This window comes from Fistularia commersonii, chromosome 7 (genome assembly GCF_037954325.1).
Source record: "Fistularia commersonii isolate RoL2024-O1a breed Wild chromosome 7, RoL_Fcom_v1.0, whole genome shotgun sequence".
Classification (NCBI taxonomy): Eukaryota; Metazoa; Chordata; class Actinopteri; order Syngnathiformes; family Fistulariidae; genus Fistularia; species Fistularia commersonii.
Window position 1 is genome coordinate 3,225,141 of NC_141290.1, and position 23,917 is coordinate 3,249,057.

Consider the following 23,917-nt stretch of genomic DNA (forward strand, 5'->3'; position numbering starts at 1 on the left):
GTCTGAATCAATCACGATATTATTTCTGTTCGGGCCGCGTCGCCATAGAAACCCCTGACAGCCGACGTCTCCCGGATCAGTGGCCAGTCATTGCGGGGATGTTGTTCTTTGTGTTTTTTCTGCTTCACAAAGAGAATGGTAAAGTGGAACCCTTCCAGACGATGGCTGATGATGATGATGATGATTATGTTTCTGGACTGAGGCTCCGTCTGCCTTCGACACCATCTCTGCTCATCCCTCGGCATGAGGCCCAAACATCTGGGTCGCCCTCTGGTGGCAGCCGGTGGGTGGAGGGACGGGTTTGAGCAGAGTGTCTGAAAGGTCAAAAAGTCATACAAGTCCTCATTTCATGCATGAACAACAAGATCATGGCTTGCAAAATGTAGCCTGTGGAATCGGACCGCAAATATGAAAGAGGTCATTTAGCGGTTTCCTTGTTTTTTTTCGATGTTCAAACCTCCACCCGCCGCGACCCGAACTCCGGAGACACCCGACACGACACCCGACACGTCCGAATATTTCCTCGCGCCGTCGACCTTGACGACAGCCGAACGTCACGGTGAACTCCACGTGTTAGCGAGCGCCGCTCGATGTGACGACAACCCAGTGAGGCCCCGTTTGTGTGAAAAAAATGTTTTCACAGAATCCGGGGAAGCTAAAACAGCGTGCGAATGGATACACGCAGTGTGTGTGTGTGTGTGTGTGTGTGTGTGTGTGTGTGTGTGTGTGTGTGCTCACGCATCTGGACTTCGACCTGCAGCGAGTGAGGCTGTCACCTTCCCAGATCCCTGGGTTGTCCTTGTCGCCAGGTGGAGCGGCGAGGCGCCAACATCCAGCCGTGTCTCCAGGGAGGCGCCGCGTCCTTGTTTACCTGCTCAGACGTGACCTTTCACCTTTGACTGACGGTTGGCGAGGTTAGCGCTTGTCTTGTGGTAGCTTCCCCGTCGACAAAGCTTTCCCATTTTCACTCGCGTCCTCGCAAATCTAGTTCAGTGATACCTTGACTTATGAGTCGAACTGGTACCCAATCTCAAATTTCCTAATGAAATGAATTGAAATGTTTTAAATTAGAGAAATGTACTTCATGAATAACAAACAATGAACAATTTACATTAGCTTTCTGACAAAAGCTAATGTCAAGAAACTGGTTTGTTGCTCCACTGCTTAGCTCACAGGCTGCGCGCCGAATGCTACGACGTGTTGCTAAATGTAACTTTCCTTCACTTTATATCTAAACTTCATTGACCGACGGAGTGAATGCCGCTCCTCTTTTTGAAATGATCAAACCCCCCCGGCTTTTAGAGACTCTTTCCGTGCCTTGTATGCTGACGTTCCCGCCGTTGCTGCGTCAAATCCTGGTAAATATTTGGCGTTTTCTCACAGACGATGCTCTCCGTCGCCGTATCTCACCGACGACGTCTTTTTATGGACGAGTCCACATGACGCACACCTCGCTCATGTTTTTCCCATGATTTTTTCCTTTTTTTTATTTTTGCTACCAAGTGGCGGGAGTCCGAAGTTGTCCAAGGCGTGCAGACACTAATACCTCAGCCAATCAGACGACAGGAACGTCTGACCAAACAACCAGTCGGACTTGAGTTGTAATTAAAACCAGAAATCCGTTGAATTTCCATTCTAAGTTCATCAGTGTGTTAAAACATCGGTGCCCAACCTTTTTATCACGGGCACGTAGTAAAGGGTACACGTAGATTGTTTATATCGCGGATATAATAATAAACGTGAATCCACTGTGTACTTGTGTGCAACTTTATTAGCAGCTTCCTTGTAACATTGCGCCAACAACATAACATGAGTATATTGAAGGATTCATTGCCTCTTATAGAGCATTTCCACGTATTATGCAGTTTGGTCTGTGGATAAATCCATGTTTTTAGAAGAATTCCCGGTGTTATCTGTTAAAAGCTTTCTTTTTCTTGGAGGTTGTAGGCTCTTCTTCTGTTTCTTCACCGGTCCTTTTCCCCCTTCGAATAGAAACTTTCTAAAGATGCCTATTTTTCATTCATTTTGCTAGCTTGTGGGTTCGATTTTTTTTGGCGCCCAAAATAAAGATTGTTCAGACTCAGATAATAAATCCAATGGAAATAATGAATTATTTCTCTGGCGGCCAACTGATCCAACTGAGCCCGAGGTTTGGGGACCACTGGGTGAAAACACTTAGAGTCCTCAAATTATCAGATCCAACTCTGATCGTGACAAATCAGCTATTATTGTCGTGGAAGAAACAATTCTGTCCCGTTTACCCGAAATAAGACCCGAACGGTAAATCAGGATAACAGAAGATCAAGGAATCTTGATCTTGCTCATTTATTATTATTATTCATTTCTTCTCCAAAAAATGATTGATTTTTGTCTCCCATCAGTAGCTAACTGGGATGAAACAGGATCGGCGTGCGATCCGTCCTCAAACCTCTTCGTTTCACGTCTCTCGATCATTTTCAAAAGTGCTTTCAGATGTTTTGCTTCTTTTTAATTCGAATTTTGACGAGAAAAAATTCAGCCGCCGACAAAGAATCGCAAGGAAGTGCAGGAAGTCTGTAGGAAACCCTCAAATGCCGAGACGTATGAATGAAATGGTGAATGTTTGTATATCTCTGCCACCCCGATAACAAACAAACAAACGGTCTCCGCTGGCATCCTGCTTTCAACATTTACCGCCTCGCACTTTCTATCTTACCGTTTTGTGTTTTCGAGCGACTCACCTGCTGCCGCGCCGCCTTTACCTCCGAGCTCAGCCGCGTTTGCACGGGCGTCTTAAATTACGCCGCCGTCGCACCTTTTTTTTCCTTTTTTTTCGGGCTGGATGTAAACACGCTCTCTCCCTCTATCGCTCCCTCAGTGTGTGCTACACACACACACACACTCCCTCTTTAGCTCAGTGTATGTGCTGCACACACACACACACACTCTCTCTCTTCCTCTCAGTGGTGTGTATCCAGCCAGATGAACATGAGGCAGGAGTAGGAAGGCAGCTCCGCTCTGTTTACCTCCTCTCTCTCTCTCTTTTTCTTTCTCCGCCTCCGCCTTTCCCTCTCCTCTCTCCGATAGTTCGCTCCGTCATTCGGCTCCACTGCTTTTTCGTGGCTGGAGCGTCTGTCGGTCGTCGGCGGCGGCGGCGGCGGCGGCGTTGGGGGGCAAAACACTGAAACCAAACGTCGACAGAAGGGCGGACGGACTGTGGATCTAAAAAAAAAAAAAACCTCCCCCGAGGGAAATGGATTCTCGGCGGCGGCGGTGAAGTTCCGAGAGGATGCTTTGCGCGCTCCGCGTCAGGAGAAACGCCGGGTTTGTGACCCCGAGCGGAGCGCCGATGTAAACAGGAAATCCCTGGAGGCGAGCGGTCAGATGGAGACGTGAGGCGGACATTAACGCACGAGCTACAAAAAAAAAAAAAAGAAAGCGGGAGGGGGGGGGGGGGAGGGAAACAAAAACACAGCCGTTTACGACCGAGACGGTCGGGGAAATGAAAAGCTGGAGGCAGAATTCAAACTTCACCCGGGCCAGCTGAGCACATCAGGGTGGAGGAAGGAAGAGGAGGAAGAGGGCTGCAGCTCCAGGTGTGCTCATCGTCTCGCCTTCGTCCTCCCCGCCGCTCCCCAACGCCCGCCCGGCAAATCCCACCATGGAGGCAAGACGCAGATTCACGCGGCTCTAGAAAAAAAACAAAACAAACCCAAACAAAACTCAAACAAAAAGTTGAAACGGCAGCAGCGCCATGTGGAACCAGTCGGGATACTGCAACCACATCCCCCACCCCGGGTACCCCTTCTACCACGCACCCTGCAGGTACGACGCCGCCCAACGCTTTCTACCACCGACCCCCTTTCTTTTGCACCGGAACACAACCGTCACGGTGGTGAAGCTCAATTAGAAGCGTGTGTGTTTGTGTGTGTGTGTTTGTGTGTGTGTGTGTACCTTTGGGAAATTAATTAAAGTAACCAGACCCCCCCCTTCATCCCCCTTCATCGTCTCTTTTAAGCTGAATTAGGTTTAGTTTCCTGTCTGGTTTGGATTCGTGTATGTTGGGATGTTGTATATTATATTCTAGTTGTGTAAACATATAGCAGCGGTTCTTAACCTGGGTTCGATCGAACCCCAGGGGTTCGGCGGGTCAGTCTCAGGGGTTCGGCGGAGGTCAAGACACACATTGGTGATGACATCACTGGCCGCAGGTGATCACGCTACATAGCTCGGCCTATCCGTGCTGCGGGGATTTTGGCGCGCTCAGTTGTAGTTACTTGTGACTGTCGTGATGGTACGTCATGTGATTTCTTTCTTAATATTTTAATCCCTTCATACTAATTATGTCAGGCAAAAAAAAGAAAGCGGTCGGAAGAATACGTACAATACGGATTCACACATGACGGAACGTGATTGGAATCGATGTCCTAACTGCATGTTTGCAAAGACAAGATGAGCAATTCTAGTCCGGCACCGGCAAAACTAAGGGAAGGCTTCCTTCAGCTGCGTGGAGATGGGAACTACAAGAACATAGCGCTTGCTGAATTCAAGGTGAAGGGATCCAGATTCGATGAAAAGGCTATTCTGCCTGTTCTTTGTACCCATCAACGAAACCATCCTCGATCCAATAAAGAAGGGTTCGGTGAATGCGCATGTAAAACAGGTGGGGTTCAGTACCTGCAACAAGGTTAAGAACCACTGACATATAGTAAGTGCAGAATCCAGAAACCGCTCTCTCTCAGTGGAAAATATGATTGATATAAATTGTATATTCAGTATAGCAGCATGGCGGTAAGATGAAAATATCTTCTGTTGTAACACCTGAGGGTTAAACGCGTTAAATCTGTTAATCTAAAAAAAACATGAGGCTGAATTAATCGGCGCGATTCAAAGCTGTTTTCCGGATTAGCGCACGGTGTTTTTTCAGCTTTTGTCGCTCCGGTTTGGCGTTCAGTTCAAGAAGCGTTTAATATATCCAAATCCAAAATGGAACTTTCTGTAGGCGCAGAAAGTTTATTGAATCAACAAAATATCCATAAGATTGATTCATTTGGATATCCACCAGATATTTAACCTCTTTCCCTGTGAGATCTTTTTCTCGCCTTGCGACGTTTCAAAACAAGTCACAAATTCCATTTCAATACAACCCAACTCTTATTCATTCATTCATTCATTCATTCATTCTCTGTACCGCTCATCCTGCACTCCAGGTTACTGTGGTTAACCTGTTACCCCAGTAACCTTGAGTGCAGGATAACCTGTTACCCCAAGGTTACCCTGCTGTCATTGGAGGAGAAGCGGGGTTCACCTTGGATCCATCACAGGGCCACTGATAGAGAAGAGCAACCATTCACTCGTCCAAACATCTTGGTAATCTGGGCACTTTTTGCGTTTGCAAATGCTCATCTTAGTGTTTCAGGTCGTCCCAACTTGTGAACTTTTTGTCCGCTTGGCGTGAAAAACCCCCCATCCATCTTTTGTTATTTCTAGTGTTACCAAATATAGAGAGACCGTTTCCAAACGCGAGATCCCGATCAAACCGGTGTTTCCAGAAACAACTCCCACCCCCCCGAGCGCGAAGACAGCCGGTAAACCGGTCGCACCCGTTCTCCGTTCGGAAACCCGCTCCTCCGCTTCCCGAAAAAAAAAACCAGCGGGTCGTGAGGAGTCGTCGTCCCCACCGGCGGCGGCGGAGGCGGAGGCGGCGCCCCCTCCCTCCCGGCAGCCCCGACATCATCACATTTATCACGGGTTTCAGATGTGACCTACTCACAAATGAACACCATCACTCATCGCTCCCCTGAGGGAAGTTGGAGGAGGGGGGGGCGGCGGTCAGGCGAGCGGCGAGCGGCGGTGGCGGCGGCGGCGGCGGCCCCGCCCACGCCGCGCTCCGTCAGATACAGTAATAGTCCCTAACCTCTAACCGCTGCCGGAGCTCGCCAGGCTTGAATACCGATTAGCCCGTCTCCACAGTGGCGCTTGGAGCATAGTGAGGGAGGATTTGAGAAATGACTAAGGCATAATACATACAGCTGTGTGTGTGTGTGTGTGTGTGTGTGTGTGTGATTGCATGCTCCATAATAGCTTGCATACCTTGTTGGGTTGTATTGTAATTTTAATTTTGGAGCAGCAGCAGCTGCAGGGATGAGGGGGTCGGCGGCGGCGGGGGTTTAGTCCGACGACTGAGTCACCCCTCGGCCCGCCGGTCCAGGAAAACCGTCCCCCTTTCCTCTCGAGCCCCTCTGGTGACTCTAAAACCGAGATCGTCCTCCGTGTCGGGTCGTATCGGTGTCATTTTCACGTCTGATTACTTTTTTTTTTTTTTTAAATCCTCCCTCGTGGATTGACGGCCCTCCCGGGGATTTTCTGTCCACGTGCCTCCGTCTTGGAAGATCGAGTTGGGCTGAGTGACTTAATAAAGTTTACCTCCTGCTGAAGGGGAAGACCAGCAGACGTTCCCCTTCGAAAAATCGACGATGTTCATTTAGAAATGACCTCCAAAATCCAAGCGAATAGACACCGAATATTTTTTATTCTTTTTAAACTAAGAATGCGGCGGACCGATCTGAATCTTCTCAAACTCCTCGAGACGTGCCGACTTTATCCAAATGGCTTCGTTCGGGACCGAAACCGAAAAAAAACAGGGCGACAAGTACCATATATTTGGAAAAAGGGCAACCCGAGTGAAGTGCAAATAAGCGTCAGAACCTGCCGGAGTGAATCATTACCCCGCCTGTCAACAGTGACGGTATCGACCCCGTCGGACTCCAACCCCCTCGCCCGAGTCTTTGTGCGTTCGTTGACCGTTTAAAGAAACCCTGGTTCGTTTCCTTGTCCCGCCGATCCGGCGCGATCCAAGACTCGTCCGTCGGGCGCCCTGGGGCCGGAGTGGAGCGTGGAAGCGTTACGAGGACCTGCGTGTTTTCACAGTGCGTTATCGATTCGAGTATGTGTGTGTGTGTGTGTGTGTGTGTGTGTGTGTCTGCGCAAATGTACGGGTTAGAAAACAAGGAAGTGACAAAGGTCATGACCCCAGACCAGATCGGTAGGGGGTGTGATGAGCCTCTCACCCCTCGAGTGTGTAATTTTGATGCAGCTGCATGCCGGGGATGTGTACTTAAATGTGCTTGTGCGCGCGCGTGTGTGTGTGTGTGTGTGTGTGTGTGTGTGTGTGTGTGTGTTGGTATGTCAGGCTCACTACGGCTCAGTGAAGTAAATGGATTTGGGCTTGTGGCCCAGCGGGAGGTGAATGGAGCAGATTGTCTGAAAGCCTTTGCCTCATCCCTGCAGACACACTCGCAAACTCACACTCGCTCTGATCTACGCATGCCCGCGACAACACACACACACACACACACACACACATTTCATTTCTTAACCTGTGTCTGCTTTGGAAACGGTAGTGCGTGTGATGTGTGCTCCTGTGGGAAGGAGATACCAAGGTTCCCCAGATGCTTCCTCACCTCCGCTCTGGATCAAGACATGTACTCCTCAACGTCATTGATGCTGGGAGGAATGCGGCTTTTGGAGAAGGTGACAACAGAGGTCTCTGTGAGGACGAGGCTGGAACATGAGGGAACTTGTACGAGAGTTGGCGGATCAGCTCTGAGCTCCGTCTCTGGTGATGGACACGCTGACAGACGAGGTGAAATATGTCTGCAGCTGATGTTGGGATCTTCAATGAGCGCCGGAAGCAGCATCGACCTCCATTTAAAAAACAAACAAACTCGTGCCGTCTCCAAAGGGAGACGTTTTTGACAGAAATGTCCACCGTGCGAACCCGATCTCTGGCTTTTGGACACAGAGACACTTCAGTGCGCTTTCAGATGTTTTCCCATATTCAGAACTAGGTCATCGTCCACTTAGAGCGCTCAGGAGAAAAGCTTTAATTCTGTTTTCCCGTGTCTCCACGAGCATTCTGGGGACTCCAAAAACATTCCCATGACCTTCTCCTGGCTTGTTTTTTGAGCGCGTAACGACTTAATCACAATTTTAAGGCCGAAGCGTAAGCCCTGCATCCGGCGCCGGAGGAGAAGGCAAATCAAACCTAGCGAACTTTCGCTAAGTCATCAAAAGATCCAAAGCGTGGGCGGAAGAAGCGTCTGACCCGAGCGCCTTCTCTCAGGGCTCCGTCACTCAGCCTCCGGCTCTTCTCGGACGCTCCGGTGATGACGGCGCTTTATATGACTGACACTTTGTCAGGGTGAATGAAGTTGCTCTCCGGGAGGCGGCCCTGGTGTCACAGAATGCCAAGCTGTCACTGCCGTTGACCCGGAGGGGAAAATGTCCTTCCCGACGCCGAGGCTTTTCCGCGTTCTGCTCTCGCCGTCGGAGAAGTAATGAGCAGGGCCCAGATGCGAAACACCCGACAGGAAATAATAATCACGTTCCCTTTGCAAACAAGAAACCAGGCCAGTGTTGGAGAGCAGAGAGGAAAACGGAAGTGGGCGATCAGTCACTGTGTCGGAGCTGGTTTTGTACCATCCTGGGGGTGGTGGTTGGTGGTGGCGGTCGCAGGAGTGTATGATGATCTGTAGCTCTGGTGGAAAGAAACCTATGTGTGACGGTGGGAGGTATCCAAAAGTGCCAGCTGTAAGATAGTAGGAGCATTTGCGCACTGTTGAAAAAGTGGTCCTTGGAGTGGAGGAGCGCTTGAAGTGGAGGGCGCCATGTTGGCGACGACAGTATATACTGATTGGCAATGAGGATGCGCAGTGGTTGCCTTTTCCGCCCGGTAGCAAAAAGACCCCTGGTTTGATTCTTTGTCCAAAAGCATGCAGGACAGGGGGGTCAAACTCTAAGACACAGTGGGACAAAATTCAGAACTGGGACAGTCACAGGCCAACATTGATATTTGTTGACAAAAATCTTCCTCCAGATGTAACAATGAACCCCAACAAGTTTTGCTTAAAAACAAAATATGGAACAAGCATAGCTTAATGCTATACAATATGTTACTTAATATTGCACACATGCAAAATCCTGTTTTCTGCCTAAGTAGCAGGGCGCTAGTATTAGCATAAGGTTGCTATGACTACTGTCAACAGAGGAGAGGGTGTTTATGGGTCCTGTTTCGTGCCAAAACACCAGCAGAAAGTAGAATTAGCGATACATGTGCTGTAGACTATCCCGGCAAGCCAGCTCTAATAGTCATTTAGTATGGCTTTGCAGGCCAAATATGATTACAGTGCGGCCCAAATTTGGCCCGCGGGCCAGAGTTTGACACCTTCGATGCAGGAGTTGGAGATACTAAATCATGGGTCTCAGACTCGCGGGCTAATTGCGGCCCTCGGAACAATATTTTGTGGCTCCCCTGCCTGAAATGAAATCTTTGCTGTTCGTGCGGCTTGGCGTCTTTTCTCACATGCATTTTGGGGTTTTATACAGTGGGTTTCCGAAAAAAAAAACGGCAAGGAAAAAATGAAAAAGTCACTTTGCAATGTATTTTTTTTGCTTCAAAATTTGATTGATTTTTTGCTAAAAAAAAAACTGTCAAGTGACATTGTTAAAATGATCTTATCTTTTCTTATTTCTATAAAAAAAAACAATAGCAAAAAAAAAAAAAAAACAGTAAATTAAAAAGATTGATTTGATAACCAGAATAGCCTTGTAAACATTATACCTCCTCTTATACACGCTACCAATCCATTTTCTTATAAATTCTAGTAGCAATTTTTCCCACTGTGACAAGATTTTCTCTTTTAACTCAACAATTTTGTAATATTCATTTTTAATATTCATTTGTCATGTATTTTTTTATTTTTATTTTTATTTAACTCCTTTACACTAAAACAAAGGAAAAATTTGGACTTAGTGTAATGGTTTTACTGGTCCGACCCCCTTGACATCAAATTCGGCCCCCGTATCAAAATAAATTTGACACCCTTGTACTAAATTGAGGGAGCGAGATGTTGTACGTCTCGATGAGAGGGTGCAGAAAAGAATTCTTGTTTAAATAACGTGTTTTTAAACACACCGCTAGAGCAACAACCCAAAGCGATTTGTTCAGGGACGCGCAGATCGTCCCGCGAGGACAGTCAACGGGACAGAGGGACGGCGAGATGACGTTACGAAACCCGGCGCGCCGGGATTTGAGACTTCGAAACAAATCTTAAACGATTCGACGGCAGCTGATGCAATACCACATGACTCATCTGAGATTTTGTGAAATACCCGGCGCGTCAGTGAGATGTCAAATAGTTGTTGTAGACTGGAGCTGAGCTAACTTGTTGAAAATACAAATGTTTGTTTCAAGAAGACAGTTTTGGTAGTTTCAGCAGTCAGAGTGAGGAAAAGGTGAAACGACATCCGTTATTGATTTTGGGGGAGGGGAAAAAAAAGAGAACACATTTTACATGATAATCCCGGGATTTACAGGGACTTAAAAGTTCCATCTCTCCAAATATCAGAAGTCCATCTGCTAGGACAAAAGCTGTTTCCCTGTTTTCTGTCGCTTCTCCACGCTTCAGTTTCCTCCCCTCATTGACTCACTCTAACAACAGCTCACGCCGTTTAATGAGATTTTGTTTTCGTCGCTCAAAAACCAATCCGAAGTTTAGTGCACATCGGTCGTTCCTTCGAATCTCCGCGTCAGTCAAATTTGTTTGGGGTAAATACACTGCTCAAAAAAATAAAGGGAACACTTAAAAAACACATCCTAGATCTAAATGAATGAAATATTCTTATGAAATACTTTCCTCTTTACACAGTTGAATGTGCTGACAACAAAATCACACAAAAATGATCCATGGAAATCAAATGTATCAACCCATGGAGGTCTGGATTAGGAATCACACTCAAAATTAAAGTGTAAAAACAAACTCCAGGCTGATCCAACTTTGATGTAATGTCCTTAAAACAAGTCAAAATGAATCTGTGTTGCTTCCTGAGTGGACACGATGATTTCACACAAGTGTGATTGACTTGGAGTTACATTGTGTTGTTCAAGTGTTCCCTTTATTTTTTTGAGCAGTATATTAAACCGGACCCGCTGAAGGAGTCTGTCTCCTTTTGCTCTGTTTTGAAGTAGCTCTTTAAACTGAAATATGGAAAAAAAAACCAACCAAAAAAAAAAAAAAAAAAACAAGTTAGTTACCTCAGGTTTACATCACGTTATTTTCAGCGAGTGTCTGGTGTTCCTTACTAGTTGGCAATGGCAGGGGGGAACGCGCTAGGCTACCTGCGCGCAGTAAATCCGGGTCTATCGGGACTTTATCAGACGATCCCGCTAACGCTAGCTAGCAAAACATCTCGAGACGTGCTCGGGGAAGCTAATTTGACGCTTTCGATTGAAGTCACTTTTTCGCGGACCATCAAAGGAGAAGGCTGGAGTGTGAACCGGCGGAGTTATTCAGTGCCCGGCCTCTCCGGCACAAACAGCTCAGAATAGCTTCAAAGGAGCCGCGCTAGCTGAGTAAATATCGGGAAAATACATCCACGCATGTTTGTGCAGTCGCGTCAGATCTCCGTCGGTTCAAGAGGCGCTTTTTGTTCGAGCCCCCTTTCGAGACGATCAAATAGGTTTTAATTATGAATCAGCAAGTCAGCTCAGATTTCTCCTGACATCCGAAGAGCCGCTGCCAGACTTTGTGCCATTTCAGAGCCCCAAATCTAATTACGGCGTCCGTAGTTTAGAGCGGCGAATACCGAAATAGCCCAAAATTAGAGAAAGAAAAGGTTTCTGTTTGGGTTCAATTCAGTAATCGGATTACCCCCGGAATGCATTTCAAGGATTTGAGCGGCCGTCGAAACTACATTATGAGATTTCCGAACGTTCTGGAAATGTTTTTGGAGACGCTATCGGCGGCAGCCCTGATTGGACGGGACGGGTTCTCGATCACACTCGGAGGTTTCACTCATCAAAAGGACAGTCGCTCTATTTCGGGACAATCATCTGCATATTATTTTATAACCGAATCTACGTCTTCTCTTGTTACCTTCTTTTTGAACAACTCTGCCCTTTCCCTTTTTTTTTGGTCACGTCAACCGGTAGTTGCTTTTTCTTATCCTTATCGATTTCTTATCCCAGGGCTACTTCGACCTCTTCTTGCAAAAGAATGAGCTCTCCCCGGCGAATACAGATGGAATAAAGAAACGTTAAAAGCACACACGGACTGCTGGATCATCGGCAGGGATATTTCGACGGTGTGTCAAGGCTGCGAAGTTAGCGAGTTCAAGTTAGAGAAAGATGCTAAAGCCCGTTTCAGTCACTTGAGACCAATATGGATTCTCGTTCAATTTCCTGTGAAGGCGTAAACAGAGAGACGATGGCAGTAGCTCCTTTTTTTTTCGAACTGTGAGAAATGTTTGCGGTTCAAGGATTCGAGGAACTTTTTATTGTCATGGCAGCACACCTTCCTGTTTGTGGTACGAAAATTAGTACCCAGGTCCAGTTTCAAGCTAGAAAAATTAATAGAACAGTAAAAAAAAAAAAAAAATAACAGTATGAGAATGAGAGAATGAGAACAACTTTATTTATCCTGAAGGAAATTGTTGTGCCAGAGTTTCAAGCAAAAACATTACAGTAATAGTTAATAGTAGGAAAGAGGAAGAATAAGAAATACAATGAAATATAAATTGTCTTAACTGTTAACTGTTAACAACAGTTAACAGTCCCGCCAGGACCGAGATGTGGCTCGGAAAAAGTGCTCCAAGCACCGCGAAAACAAGAGATAGCGAATGTAGCAACATCTCCTGTTTTGGTAAATTCAATTAACTTAATTGTTACTAAAGCAAGAAGAAGTAAATAGAAAAATAGAAGTAGAGAATTTAGGAAAAAGAGACACTAAGGTGAGGAGAAACTCTGGCAGGCAGCTGCGCAAGACAGCGCCGGAAGTAGTGATCGAAATGTAAACAAGTAAGAGCGACAATTTAGCAAAAGCTAAAGTTAGCATTGTTAGCGCTACACTTTCCAGGGCCGTCTCGCAGAGGAACCAGGGATCGTGCACCTCAGATCCTTGAGCCATTTCAGCTCCTACTCCGAGGCAGGACCTTAGTGGACCGCCGAGCGCCATTTTTCAAAGCTCCAAGCTCTTCCGGCCTGCTAGGAGAGCGACAACATTTGGGCTAAAATAAAATAGGAGTTAGCAAACGGCTAAACAGTGCAGGGGGAAGATAAAAATCCTTTAACTCACGGTTATTATTCCTGCCATGCCGAACGTGAATGCCGTGGTGACTTCTGTCTTCCTTGCCGGTGTGGTGCTGAAATGTTCCCCTGTCGTAAGGCAGTTCCTGGAATGAACTTGCAGCCTTTCAACTTCTTTTCCGTCAGAAGACGGCCGTCGATCCCCATCGCTGTCGAGGGGCCGCTTTGCTATATTGATGTAGAAGATCCTCGCGAAAGTGAAGGGGCAGCTCCCTCTGCGCGGGGCTTCAGTCAGAGGAGAAATCGTTAAATTAACATTATTTTTCGGTCCAATAGAACTCATCCAGAGGGTGAGTTTCCACCTTGGATTCCTGGAGATGGTTTCTTCACCGACTGTCCGTCATAAAATGACGCACCGGCTCTTAATATCAGGGGGATTTAGCCGAAACGGGTTGTAATTATCTCACAGAGGAGATGGTGTTTAGATAGCAGAGTCCGGAGGAACTCCGATGTCTTTAAGCGGCAGGTTTAGCGGCGATCCGAGCTTTTGGAGAGGAAACGCCTCACGCAGGTGCTTCGGGATGATGTTGTACCCTGGCAAACTTTATAATCATCAGTTTTCTTCGTTTCCTCGCGTGGCCGAGATGTCCAACACAAAGGGTCACAACCGATTTCGGGGGGGGGGGGAAGAAAAGGCGGTGATTTTGACGTGGATTTGAAAACCTCTGGTTGAGAGCAAACTATTACCGACCGTAGTGTCCTGGAGTTTATCGAGAGCCTCCGTCCTCCATCGCGCTCCCGCTGTTTTCTCCGTCAGCGGGAGTTTAATGAATATTATATCAGTAAAACCGAGGTGCAGCCCGTTCTGACAGGTAATATCCGATCTGTCCGCTTGGTTGACGTGGGCATACGGAGATGTCAGATTAACACGGAGTCCATTTCCATGTATGAAGGAGGCTCCAAGTGTGCAAGATGGTGGTGCGTCTTTGCAACTGGGCTTGAATTTCTTCACTTGAAGACATAACGCTCCTCATCCCAGAAGCTTCTTCAGTTCCAATGACCGACGTGGTGTTTCTGGAAGGAGGTGATGTGCAGAAACTCGGGATAATGGGGTTGTTATGCTGATGAGGGTGTTGTTCGTTGGAACAGAAGAGCAACTCGGTGTGATGACCTGGATTGAAATGTGAAAAGGTAAAGCTAAACAAAGGAGCGGAACATGTTGGATCACATGAACATGAATGAGGCTCATGTGGAGGTGACCGGGGTCTGGTTCTGGCGGTGGATCTTTCCCGTTTTTTTGGAGGGTGCAGAAGGTCCTGGTCCGTGTGTGCAAATCCATCTTGGTATTGATCCCAGTTAGGCATGAAAGGTTGTGTTTGTAGCCCCCTCCTCTGCTCAGAGATGGTTTTTCTGTTTTGACAAAGACGGCTTCTTTGACTCCTCTTTTGAACCATCTGTCTTCTCTGGCTAGAATAGGGACATCGCTGTCTTTAAAAGATTGTCCCTTGTCCTTCAGGTGGAGATGGACCTCCATCCGTTTGTGCAGAGGTTGTTTGACTTCCAATGTAGACGTCATCACAATCCTCAGTGCAAGTGACAGCAAACACCAGGGGTGTCAAACTCAAAGACACACCGGGCCAAAATTGATATTTATTGAAAAAAATGTAACAATTAACCTTTTCATCTGGACCCAAACAAGTTTTGCTTAAAAAATAAATATGAGCGTTTGCTTAATACTATACAATATTTAACTTAATATTGCACACATGCAAAATCCTGTTTTCTGCCTAAGTAGCAGGATGCTAGTATTAGCATAAGGTCGCTATGACTACTGTCAACAGAGGAGAGGGCGTTTATGGGTCCTGTTGTGATTTTCGTGCCAAAACACCAGCAGAAAATTCTGGGATTTGGTCATTCTTGTCATTTGATACGGCTTTGCGGGCCAAATATAATTACCGTGCGGCCCAAATTTGGCACGCGGGCCGGAGTTTGACACCTATGGCATACATCATGGACATGGACAGAGGAGGGATAGTGAAGATCTGGGTAGAAAGATGCTGAAGGTTGGAACTGCCAGGCAGTAGGCCTTGAGAAAGACGAGTAGAAGAAGACATGAAGGTAGCTGGTGTGAGAGAAGAGGATGTAGAGTTCAGTTGTCGAGGTGTTCAGGAAACCCAGTTGAACAGAACGGAACGGGACAAATATCCTTTGCATTAGCGCACCACCTTGCAGCTCCAGGCCATCGTGCGCCGTGGCTTCTCTGCAGAGGTCCCTGTGTTTATTATCTTGCGCTCTTGAAATAGACGCAGGCCTTTTGTTATCCGGTAAATCAGACCAGCGCTAATGCATCTGGAGGTCCAGAGCGAGGACGGGCATTATTGGCCCCCCTGCATCTTTCCGTGCAGTCTGGGTTCACGTGGACTTGTACTTCTTGGGTAAGATACGCTAGCGTAGATCCACGTGGCGCTCGGGGGAAAGAAGCATACATGTCCAAAAGCAAGAGCCAAAGGGGCCAAACAAAACTTTTGTTGCCGCTGTTGTTGTTTCCTCGCGCCGATCGTCCCCTATGATACGACTGACATCTGAAGCGAACATCTCACACACCCTTCTTGCCGTCCTCAATACATCACTCTTGAGCATCAGGGTGAATTTTTTTTTTTTTTTCCCTCATCATTTTCTTGGCTTTTGCTTCCGCTTTGACTGACAGGTTTGCGTTGTCTCCTTTGTCAGCCGAACAGCGAGCGCCCGTCAGCGGTCCGATGGTAATGGCCGTCGTTGCCGCTCCGCCGCCGGCCACTCCGAAGTATTTCCCGAGCAAGCACAATGAACGGCTCGCAGTGGAAATAAGGCTTCGACGGCTCATCGGGGGCTCGTGTTGAGCCGAGGTGTTTTATTTTTTGCTTTCTAGAGCATCTCCAGGATACAAGGCATCACGAGTTACTATCCTAATAGCCCACATTAGCCGAAGACAAGGTACGGGGTTAGTTGTCAGCGTAGAACCCCAGGGGACACGTTGTTATGGGATTGGAGAGCGCCGGACCCCTGGAACCCTGTCATATTTCTGCTCGCTTCCCGGGAGCGTCGAAACCCTGGGAATACCGAGACCCCGACGGCAATAGATCCCGGGATCGTCCGACTCAATGGGGGAACATTGTGAGGCGGAAACATTAAACCTTGGGAACACCGAACGCCCGGGACACGTACGTCATCGAGGCATGAATGAGTGTGAAAATGTGGAATGCTTGCTTAGGTGAATTCATCCGCTGAGAAAGGTCTTCTCCTTTCCTATGTATGAAATTGACCGTAAAGCTGACTTTGACTTTTATTACATTACATTACATTGCATTTGGCAGACGCTTTTATCCAAAGCGACTTACAATAGAGGACATAGGGACTGCAAATACACTTGCAAATACACGATGCACAGGAAATATACAGAACAGTAAGCTTAGGTTAGTGAGTTTTTTTTTTTTTTTTGACATTTGAAAGACATACACAAACGTACACACACACACTGCATAGCCTAACTTGCTGCCTAACCTGATCTGGGGCATCGGCGCAGTAAAAAGTCCTGAAAGAGAACAGTTTTTACCTGTTTCTTGAAGGTTGAAAGAGATGATGCTAGTCTTGTTGCTTCCGGAAGTTTGATCCACCACTGAGGTAGTAGAACTGAGAACAGTTTTGCCTGAGATCGCTTAGAGCGAGCGAAAGGTACTGCTAGTAGGTTTGTATTAGAGGAACGCAGCTCTCTGCCGGGAACATAAGGTCTTCTCATTTGGTTCAGATATGCTGGACCTGTTCCTGAGGTGGTTTTGAGTGCCAGGGTCAGGGCCTTGAGCTTGATCCTGGCATCTACTGGTAGCCGGTGCAACTTCAGAAAAAATCTAAGCTGGATGTCACCGTGTAACTCCGGGGTCAGGAAGGTATGGCTCTTCTGGTGATGCCTTATGGCTCCCAGACAATTTTGAGTTGAAAAAGAAAAAAAATCAGTTTGGAACTGATTTTAAAATACGTGTGATATTTCTTCTTAGTAATTTTAGGGTTCGATGGAGAAAGTTGATTCGCTGTGGCGACCCCTGAAGGGAAAAGCCCAAAGAAGAAGAAGATTTCTTCATAATACGGTGTCATTTCAAAGTAAACAGAAATTAGTTTTGAAGATAAATTTCACGGGTCACCCGTCGGTCGGGTTTGGGAACCGTCTGGGTCGTTGTAAAGGTGAAGAAATTAATTTGATCAGATAGCCGACTACTTTATTTTAACGGAAAAGATGACGACAAAGAAATAAAAGACGATGATTACCGTGCGTTCCAGGCTGCGTGGACGGAAGAATTCGCATTTGGATCTGCGGTACGTCTAATATGCTATGATAAAATTGCGTCGATGAAACGGTCAAATATAAAGCGGCACTTCGAGCAAATCCATGCAGCATCAGAGGTCGCGTTAAAAGCAAGACGTATTTCATTTTTTGCGCGTTAAAAATACTATACGGCTCTCGATGAGATATATATCAAGAAATATTTGGCTTTTGTGGCTCTCCCAGTCGAAAAGGTTCCCGACCCCTGATGTAACGAAACGAACTAACCCCGCCATACTCGACCTCTCGCTCGGTCGTCGGCCGAAAACCCCGTCCTCTGCTCCTGTCAGTGAGCAGGCGGCTACATTTTAGGGGAAAAAGCGCAAAAACAACTTAGCATGTTTGTTAGCGGCGATTAGCAAAGCGGTGCTGCTTTGCCGGGAGAAGGTGAGGAGAGGGCGAAGCTCGCACCTCCCCTCGGGCAGAGCGCTCAAGATTGGCTTGATTTCCGGCCTTAATAAGCATTAAAGTGCCGTTTATCTGTTTTTAATCACATTTGATTTTTTATTTTCCTCACGCCGCGTCGACTGAGGCTACCGCGGGCTGGAAATTCGACCCCGACCTCATGTCAGCCTCCATCCACCCCCCTGACCTCCCGGGAGTGTTAAGAATGCCTCAGTAGCTTTATTTTTCTCTATCGATTTCCAAGTTGCGCGTGGCTAAAGATGCCGTTTTGTCACTTTTGAATCCCCAGGATTAGCGCAGTTGGCTAAATTAAATACAGAGGGCCAGCGGGTTGATTGAGTCGCGCTGAATGTCACCCGGTCCGTCGGCTACAGATCGGGGTTCGTCAAATTTTCCTCCATGACCTTTTGAAGCGTTTTCCTTTTCCAGCGGGACGACCGGCAAGTCACTCTCCGGTCCGGCGAAGGCAATGCTGCATTTGCGTGGGCGTAGCCTTCGATTGTATTTATTCCATTCATCTCGTTCGCTCAATAATCCTGACCCCGCTGCCGCTCCGAAATCCACGGCTCTTCTTATTCCGCGGTCAGTTGTCTAAAGCAGGGTTCGGCAACCCGCAACACCCAAAGAGCCATTTGGACCCGGTTTCCTCGGAAAAGAAAACACCGGGAGCCGCAATTACTTTTTGACGTCTAAAATAAAGGTACCACTGTATATATTGCTTTTTATTAACTTTACACTTTGTATAAACAAGTGTGTAGTGTGTTGGTTCTGAAATTCACAAAGTATTACGGAGAAAATTAAATTTTATTTATCTAATGAACTCATTTTGAGCTTTGGGCTTTCAGAGCGTTTAGCGGAGCCTTGACCTGAATTTTAAAAATAAATCGGGAAAAAAATCACTGTGTCAGTAAACAATAAGAAATAAATATTTGCAAAATATCTTCAGAAATATTTATTTTACCTGGTTTATGGGACTTCTGCTGGCAGGTATACCGGCTTCCGCGAGTGTGACGTTTAATTTGAGCGGCGAAAAATAATAAATATAATTTTATTTAATATTTCAAGACCACAATAATCTTCCAACTTAGAACTAAAAGTTAAAAAAAGGGAATTAATACAAATGAAATACACTTCAATTACATATTTATAATTTATTTTCCCAAGCCACTCGCAGTGTAAAAATTGTATTTAATATATTGGGCATTTGCCAATTTAGTGCCATTTTAAACACCTGTTTACTCATGTCAGAAAGTTTCGCTTATATTTCCTTGAACTTTGAGGTTGTTGATTCCCAGCTTTGTCCTCTTGTTCCTTTATTCATTTAAGATCCGAGAATCAAAGCGTTTATTGTCACGTGGAGTGCAGAAATGCATTTCCCTGGACGCCGAAATCCCGACTTTGGAGACGTATTGATAAGAAATAATGATAGCAATCATTATTATAGATCGGGGAGAAACCAGTAGAGGAGGAAGGCTCGAAGGGGAAGATGGAGGCAGGTGATCGTCCGCGGCAACTTCATAGCTGTATTTTATAAACAAAACGAGTCGGGATGTGTAATTGCGTGCCTCACGTGCACTTCGCTCCCATCGGCCGTGCACGGAAGCGTCACCTCCTCCTCAATGTCACCGAGACACCCTCATTTGGGCAGCCGCAGTCAGCCCGCCGCCCCATTTACGTCAGCGTTCGGCCCGAGGGGGATGATGGAGCGCTCTGAGCGCCTCCGCCTCGCCTCCCGGACAATAAAAGCGCTCTCATCAACACGTAGCAGCCTCCCGTAAACACCGGCAACAAAAGGCGGTTTTCTATCTGCAAACTCAAGGCTCGCCCGCGGTCGAACCCCCCCTCTTGCACCGGCGGCGGCGAGCCCCTCGCTCAGACGTCGCCGCCGGAATAATTGATGTTCCCCCGCCGCCGACCTGCCGGGCCTCATTGACGCCGCCACCAGTCACGGAGCGGGACGCTCGCCGCCAGGGTTTTTTTTTTTTTTTTTTTTTTTTTCCGGCAGGGCTATCCATAGCTCGGATGGGGTTTTGTCAAACATCCCCGCGCCGGGCCCCAAGTTTTTGATTACCGCGTTTGAAAAAGGTGTTCGGCTACAAGACACCGGAAAATCTCAGACGGTATCTTTGTTGTCGTGACTACCGTGTCGTGAGATTTGAAACAATACAAGCGGTGCGCTGTCCTGTTATATGCGTCTTATTTGTCGGTTTATGTTTGATCAAAATTCTCTCGTTTTGGGAAGACGCGGAAGCAGCGAGGAGCCCCGATGACCACTTCTGCTGAGGAATTTAATCAAACCGTGCTTCCAAAATGGCTTAAATTGGGTTCAAATATGCATCAGCCGCCGGGCTTTTCCGGTAGCCTAGTTACTCGGAATAACCACGTTTGGAAGAACTATCCGGCTTGGATTTTTCCTTTCTGCTTTATGGTTTTGTATTCCTGTTGGTAGTAAGGGACGGCTGTTGATTTTAAGAACGGTGCTCCGTGATCTGCAAGTACAGTGGGGCAAAAAAGTATTTAGTCAGCCACCGATTGTGCACGTTTTCCCACTTAAAAAGATGAGAGAGGCCTGTGATTTTCAACCATGAGAGACAAAGTGTGGAAACAAAAAAGAAAAAAAAAACCCAGATAATCACATTGTCTGATTTTTGAATAATTTATTTGCAAATTATAGTGGAAAATAAGTATTTGGTCAGCGACAGGCAAACAAGATTTCTGGCTCTCACATACCTGGAACTTCTTTTGTAAGAGGCGCTTTCGTCCTCCATACGTTGCCTGTATTAATGGCACCTGTTTGAACTGGTTATCAGTATAAAAGACACCTGTCCACGACCTCAAACAGTCTCACTCCAAACTCCACTACGGCCAAGACCGAAGAGCTGTCAAAGGACACCAGAAACAAAGATGTAGACCTGCACCAGGCTGGGAAGACTCAATCTGCAATAGGTAAGCAGCTCGGTGTGACGAAATCAACTCTTGGAGCAATTATGGAAGACCTACAAGACTGCTGATAATCTCCTTCGATCTGAGGATCCACGCAAGATTTCACCCCGTGGGGTCAAAATGATCCAGAGTAGGATTCAGAAGGGGGACCTTCTGAATGACTTGCAGCGAGCTGGGACCAAAATAACATAGGCTACCATCAGTAACACACTACGCCGCCAGGACGTGTCCCTCCTGCTTAGGACAGTACATGTCCTGGCCCGCCTGAAGTTTGCTAGAGAGCATTTGGATGATCCAGAAGAGGACTTGGAGAAACCAAAATAATCAACTTGTCGTGTTTGGAGAAGAAAGAATGCTAAGTAGCATCCAAATAACACCATAGCTACCGTGAAGCGTGGTGGTGGAAACATCATGCTTTGGGCCTGTTTTTCTGCAAAGGGGTCCAGGACGACTGATCTGTGTAACGGAAAGAGTGAACGGCGCCACGTATCGTGAGATTTGGAGTGTAAACCTCCTTCCATCAGCACTGAAGATGAATCATGGCCTGGTCTGTCAGCGCGAGATCCCAAAAACACCGCCCGGGAAATGAAGGAGCGGCTTTGTAAGAAGCATTTCAAGGTCCCGGAGTGGCCTAGCAAGTCTCCAGATCTCAACCCCATAGACAATCTTTGGAGGGAGTTGAAAATCCGTGTTGCCTAGCAACAACCCCAAAACATCACTGCTCTAGAAGACACCTGCAAGCAGGAATGGGCCAAAATACCAGCAACAGTGTGTGAAAACCTTGCGAAGACTTAGAGAAAACGTTTGACCCTTGTCATTCCCAACAAAGGGTGTTTAACAAAGTATTGAGATGAACTGTTGTTCTTGACCAAATACTTATTTTCCACCATAATTTGCAAATAAATTCTTGAAAAATCAGACAATGTGGTTTTCTGGATTGTTTTTTTTTTCCCCGCAGTGGACCTATGAGAAAAATGACAACAGGCCTCTCGTGTTTTTAAGTGTTTTTAAGTGTTTTATGCCTTCCACCGATCGGCGAGCACCCACGAGTTCCCACGCCACCGTCCACAGACCCTGCCTCGGAGTGGGACTTTAAAATAAGATGCAGATGCCGGGATGCGTGATTTCATCGTCAGCTCACCGGGAAATAATCGCTTTCCCACGGTTGATGACGGCGAGAGCGACCGCGGCAATGACGACGGCTGTGTTTTCAGAAGCGTCTCGGCCAAAACCGCGGCGGTTATTAGCATTAGCGGCGCTGGCGGCGTCACCGTGGAGAGCGGCCCTCGTGAATAACTTTATTGCCGAAAATGCGCGAGCTATTAAGCGCCGCCCTGCCACCGGCCCGACCCACAGGTGATTAAACCGTTGCGGGAGGCTGGCAGAGGACCCACCGAGGAATCAGACTGTTAAGCGGCGTCTATAAAACTCGAAGAACGGCGGCCGCTTGGTCATTCCGCTGTTCTAATAAACCGCATATGGATGCGTAGCTCATCCCGACAGCTTCCCGCTCCTTTCTACAGATATTAGTTCCCCCTTTTCAAACCCGGAGAGGCTCGTCCACCTCTATACAGTATAACTCTTGTTTTTAGCAGGGGTTACGTCCCAAAAAGAACCTGTGATAGGAAAAATATGTGAAGTGGAAACCTTTATTTATCTTTTTTTTACAATTATTATACAATTAAATATAATCTATCTATATAATATAATATAATCTATCTATTGTAAGTCGCTTTGGATAAAAGCGTCTGCCAAATGCAATGCAATGTCATCTAATGTAAATTATACATTGAAAAGAAAGAACGAACCATTTTACAGGCTCAATCATTTGTTTCGCAAACAAGAGTACTGTACTTTAGAAATGTTTTTTTCAACAAATAACTTCTGTACTGTACTGTCAAATAATAATTTTAATTTTAATGTGAACAGAAGGCTTCAAATTGCGGAGATTAGCGCCGCCCGCCGCGACCTGAGTAATTGGATTTAACGGGAGAAAATTTTGAATGATTATGAAAAATTGCATCCAGCAATTTTTGCATCCTTATTACAACTTATCGCTGCTGTCGTCCTTATGTTTTTTTCTTCCTTCTTTATGGAACGAACGGAAGATTCATTCATTCCGTCATGCCGACCTACAGCCGCATAGCTTTTAGCTTCCCTTAGCATGTCCAGAAGTTTAACTTTATCTGCGATAGATAGCATCTTCCGCTGCCTTTTGGGCCCTTTTGTCGCTCCAGAGCGTTTTGTCAACATGATGGGTTTCAGAGAAAATTGCAAGAGAATTTGCTCATACGTCATGTAAATTCGGCAAGCTGTTTTACGCACGTGTACATATTAAACTGCGACGTTATTGACGCTCAGGTAGCGAAGAAGCGGAGTGACTTTTTAGCCAATCAGAATGCGGAACACAACGCACGATGCAAATCCGTGAAGTAGCGAAACCGTGAAAAGTAAACCGCGTTACAGCGAGGGATCACTGTAGTTCCTACACACAAGAGTTGTCTTTCGTTACTAACTTTCCCCGTCTTGGGTTTGCTTTGGTCGGCCTCCCGCTGTGCCGTCACGCTCGCCGGCGGACCTCGACCCCTCCCTCGTCCCCCTGCGAGACCAGACCCCCGTCAGGACGCCGCGAATCGTTCGGAATTTGAATGCGGGCTCGTCTTCCATTAGCATGCCGGGCCGCCAGCTGCCGTTTTTCCTTCCTTAGAGTGGCTCTGTGTTGTTTGCTCACACACACACACACACACACACACACACTTTCACGAGTGGTGTTGAATAAAGTCAGCGCTAATCCTCTTCTTTTTGAGCCTGCTGTAAAACCCCAGCGCTGTTTGGCAATATTTATTGCATCGGACGAGGTTGTGGTGTTAGTTAGCTTTTTTTTTTCAAACTAAAGATGGCCTCAAGGAGGTGTTGCCATAGCAACAAAATGTCCTGGAGCAGTCTCTTGAGGGATTGGGGGTGGAGGTAGTGGTGGTGGTGGGGGTTCCTGTTACTTATAGCATCGACGGTAGCAACAGTAACAGTGCAAATACACTGCTCAAAAAAATAAAGGAAACACTTAAAAAACACATCCTAGATCTAAATGAATGAAATATTCTTATGAAATACTTTCCTCTTTACACAGTTGAATGTGCTGACAACAAAATCAC

At 46.7% G+C, this 23,917-nt stretch overlaps 1 protein-coding gene across 13 annotated transcripts in view; it reads left to right on the forward strand.

Annotated features, from left to right (window-relative positions):
- LOC147232374 (pleckstrin homology domain-containing family A member 7-like) overlaps positions 1-23,917 on the forward strand; it is a 184,986-nt gene that overhangs the window by 53,884 nt on the left and 107,185 nt on the right. The window contains exon 1 of one of the 13 annotated variants that reach the window (XM_086149195.1): positions 2,950-3,804. The exons of the other annotated variants lie outside the window; for them this stretch is intronic. Coding sequence (XP_086005321.1) covers positions 3,734-3,804 — 71 coding nt within the window. The 5' untranslated portion in view covers positions 2,950-3,733. Of the gene's footprint in view, positions 1-2,949; positions 3,805-23,917 lie in introns of those variants that run through there. 13 annotated transcript variants of the gene reach the window in all.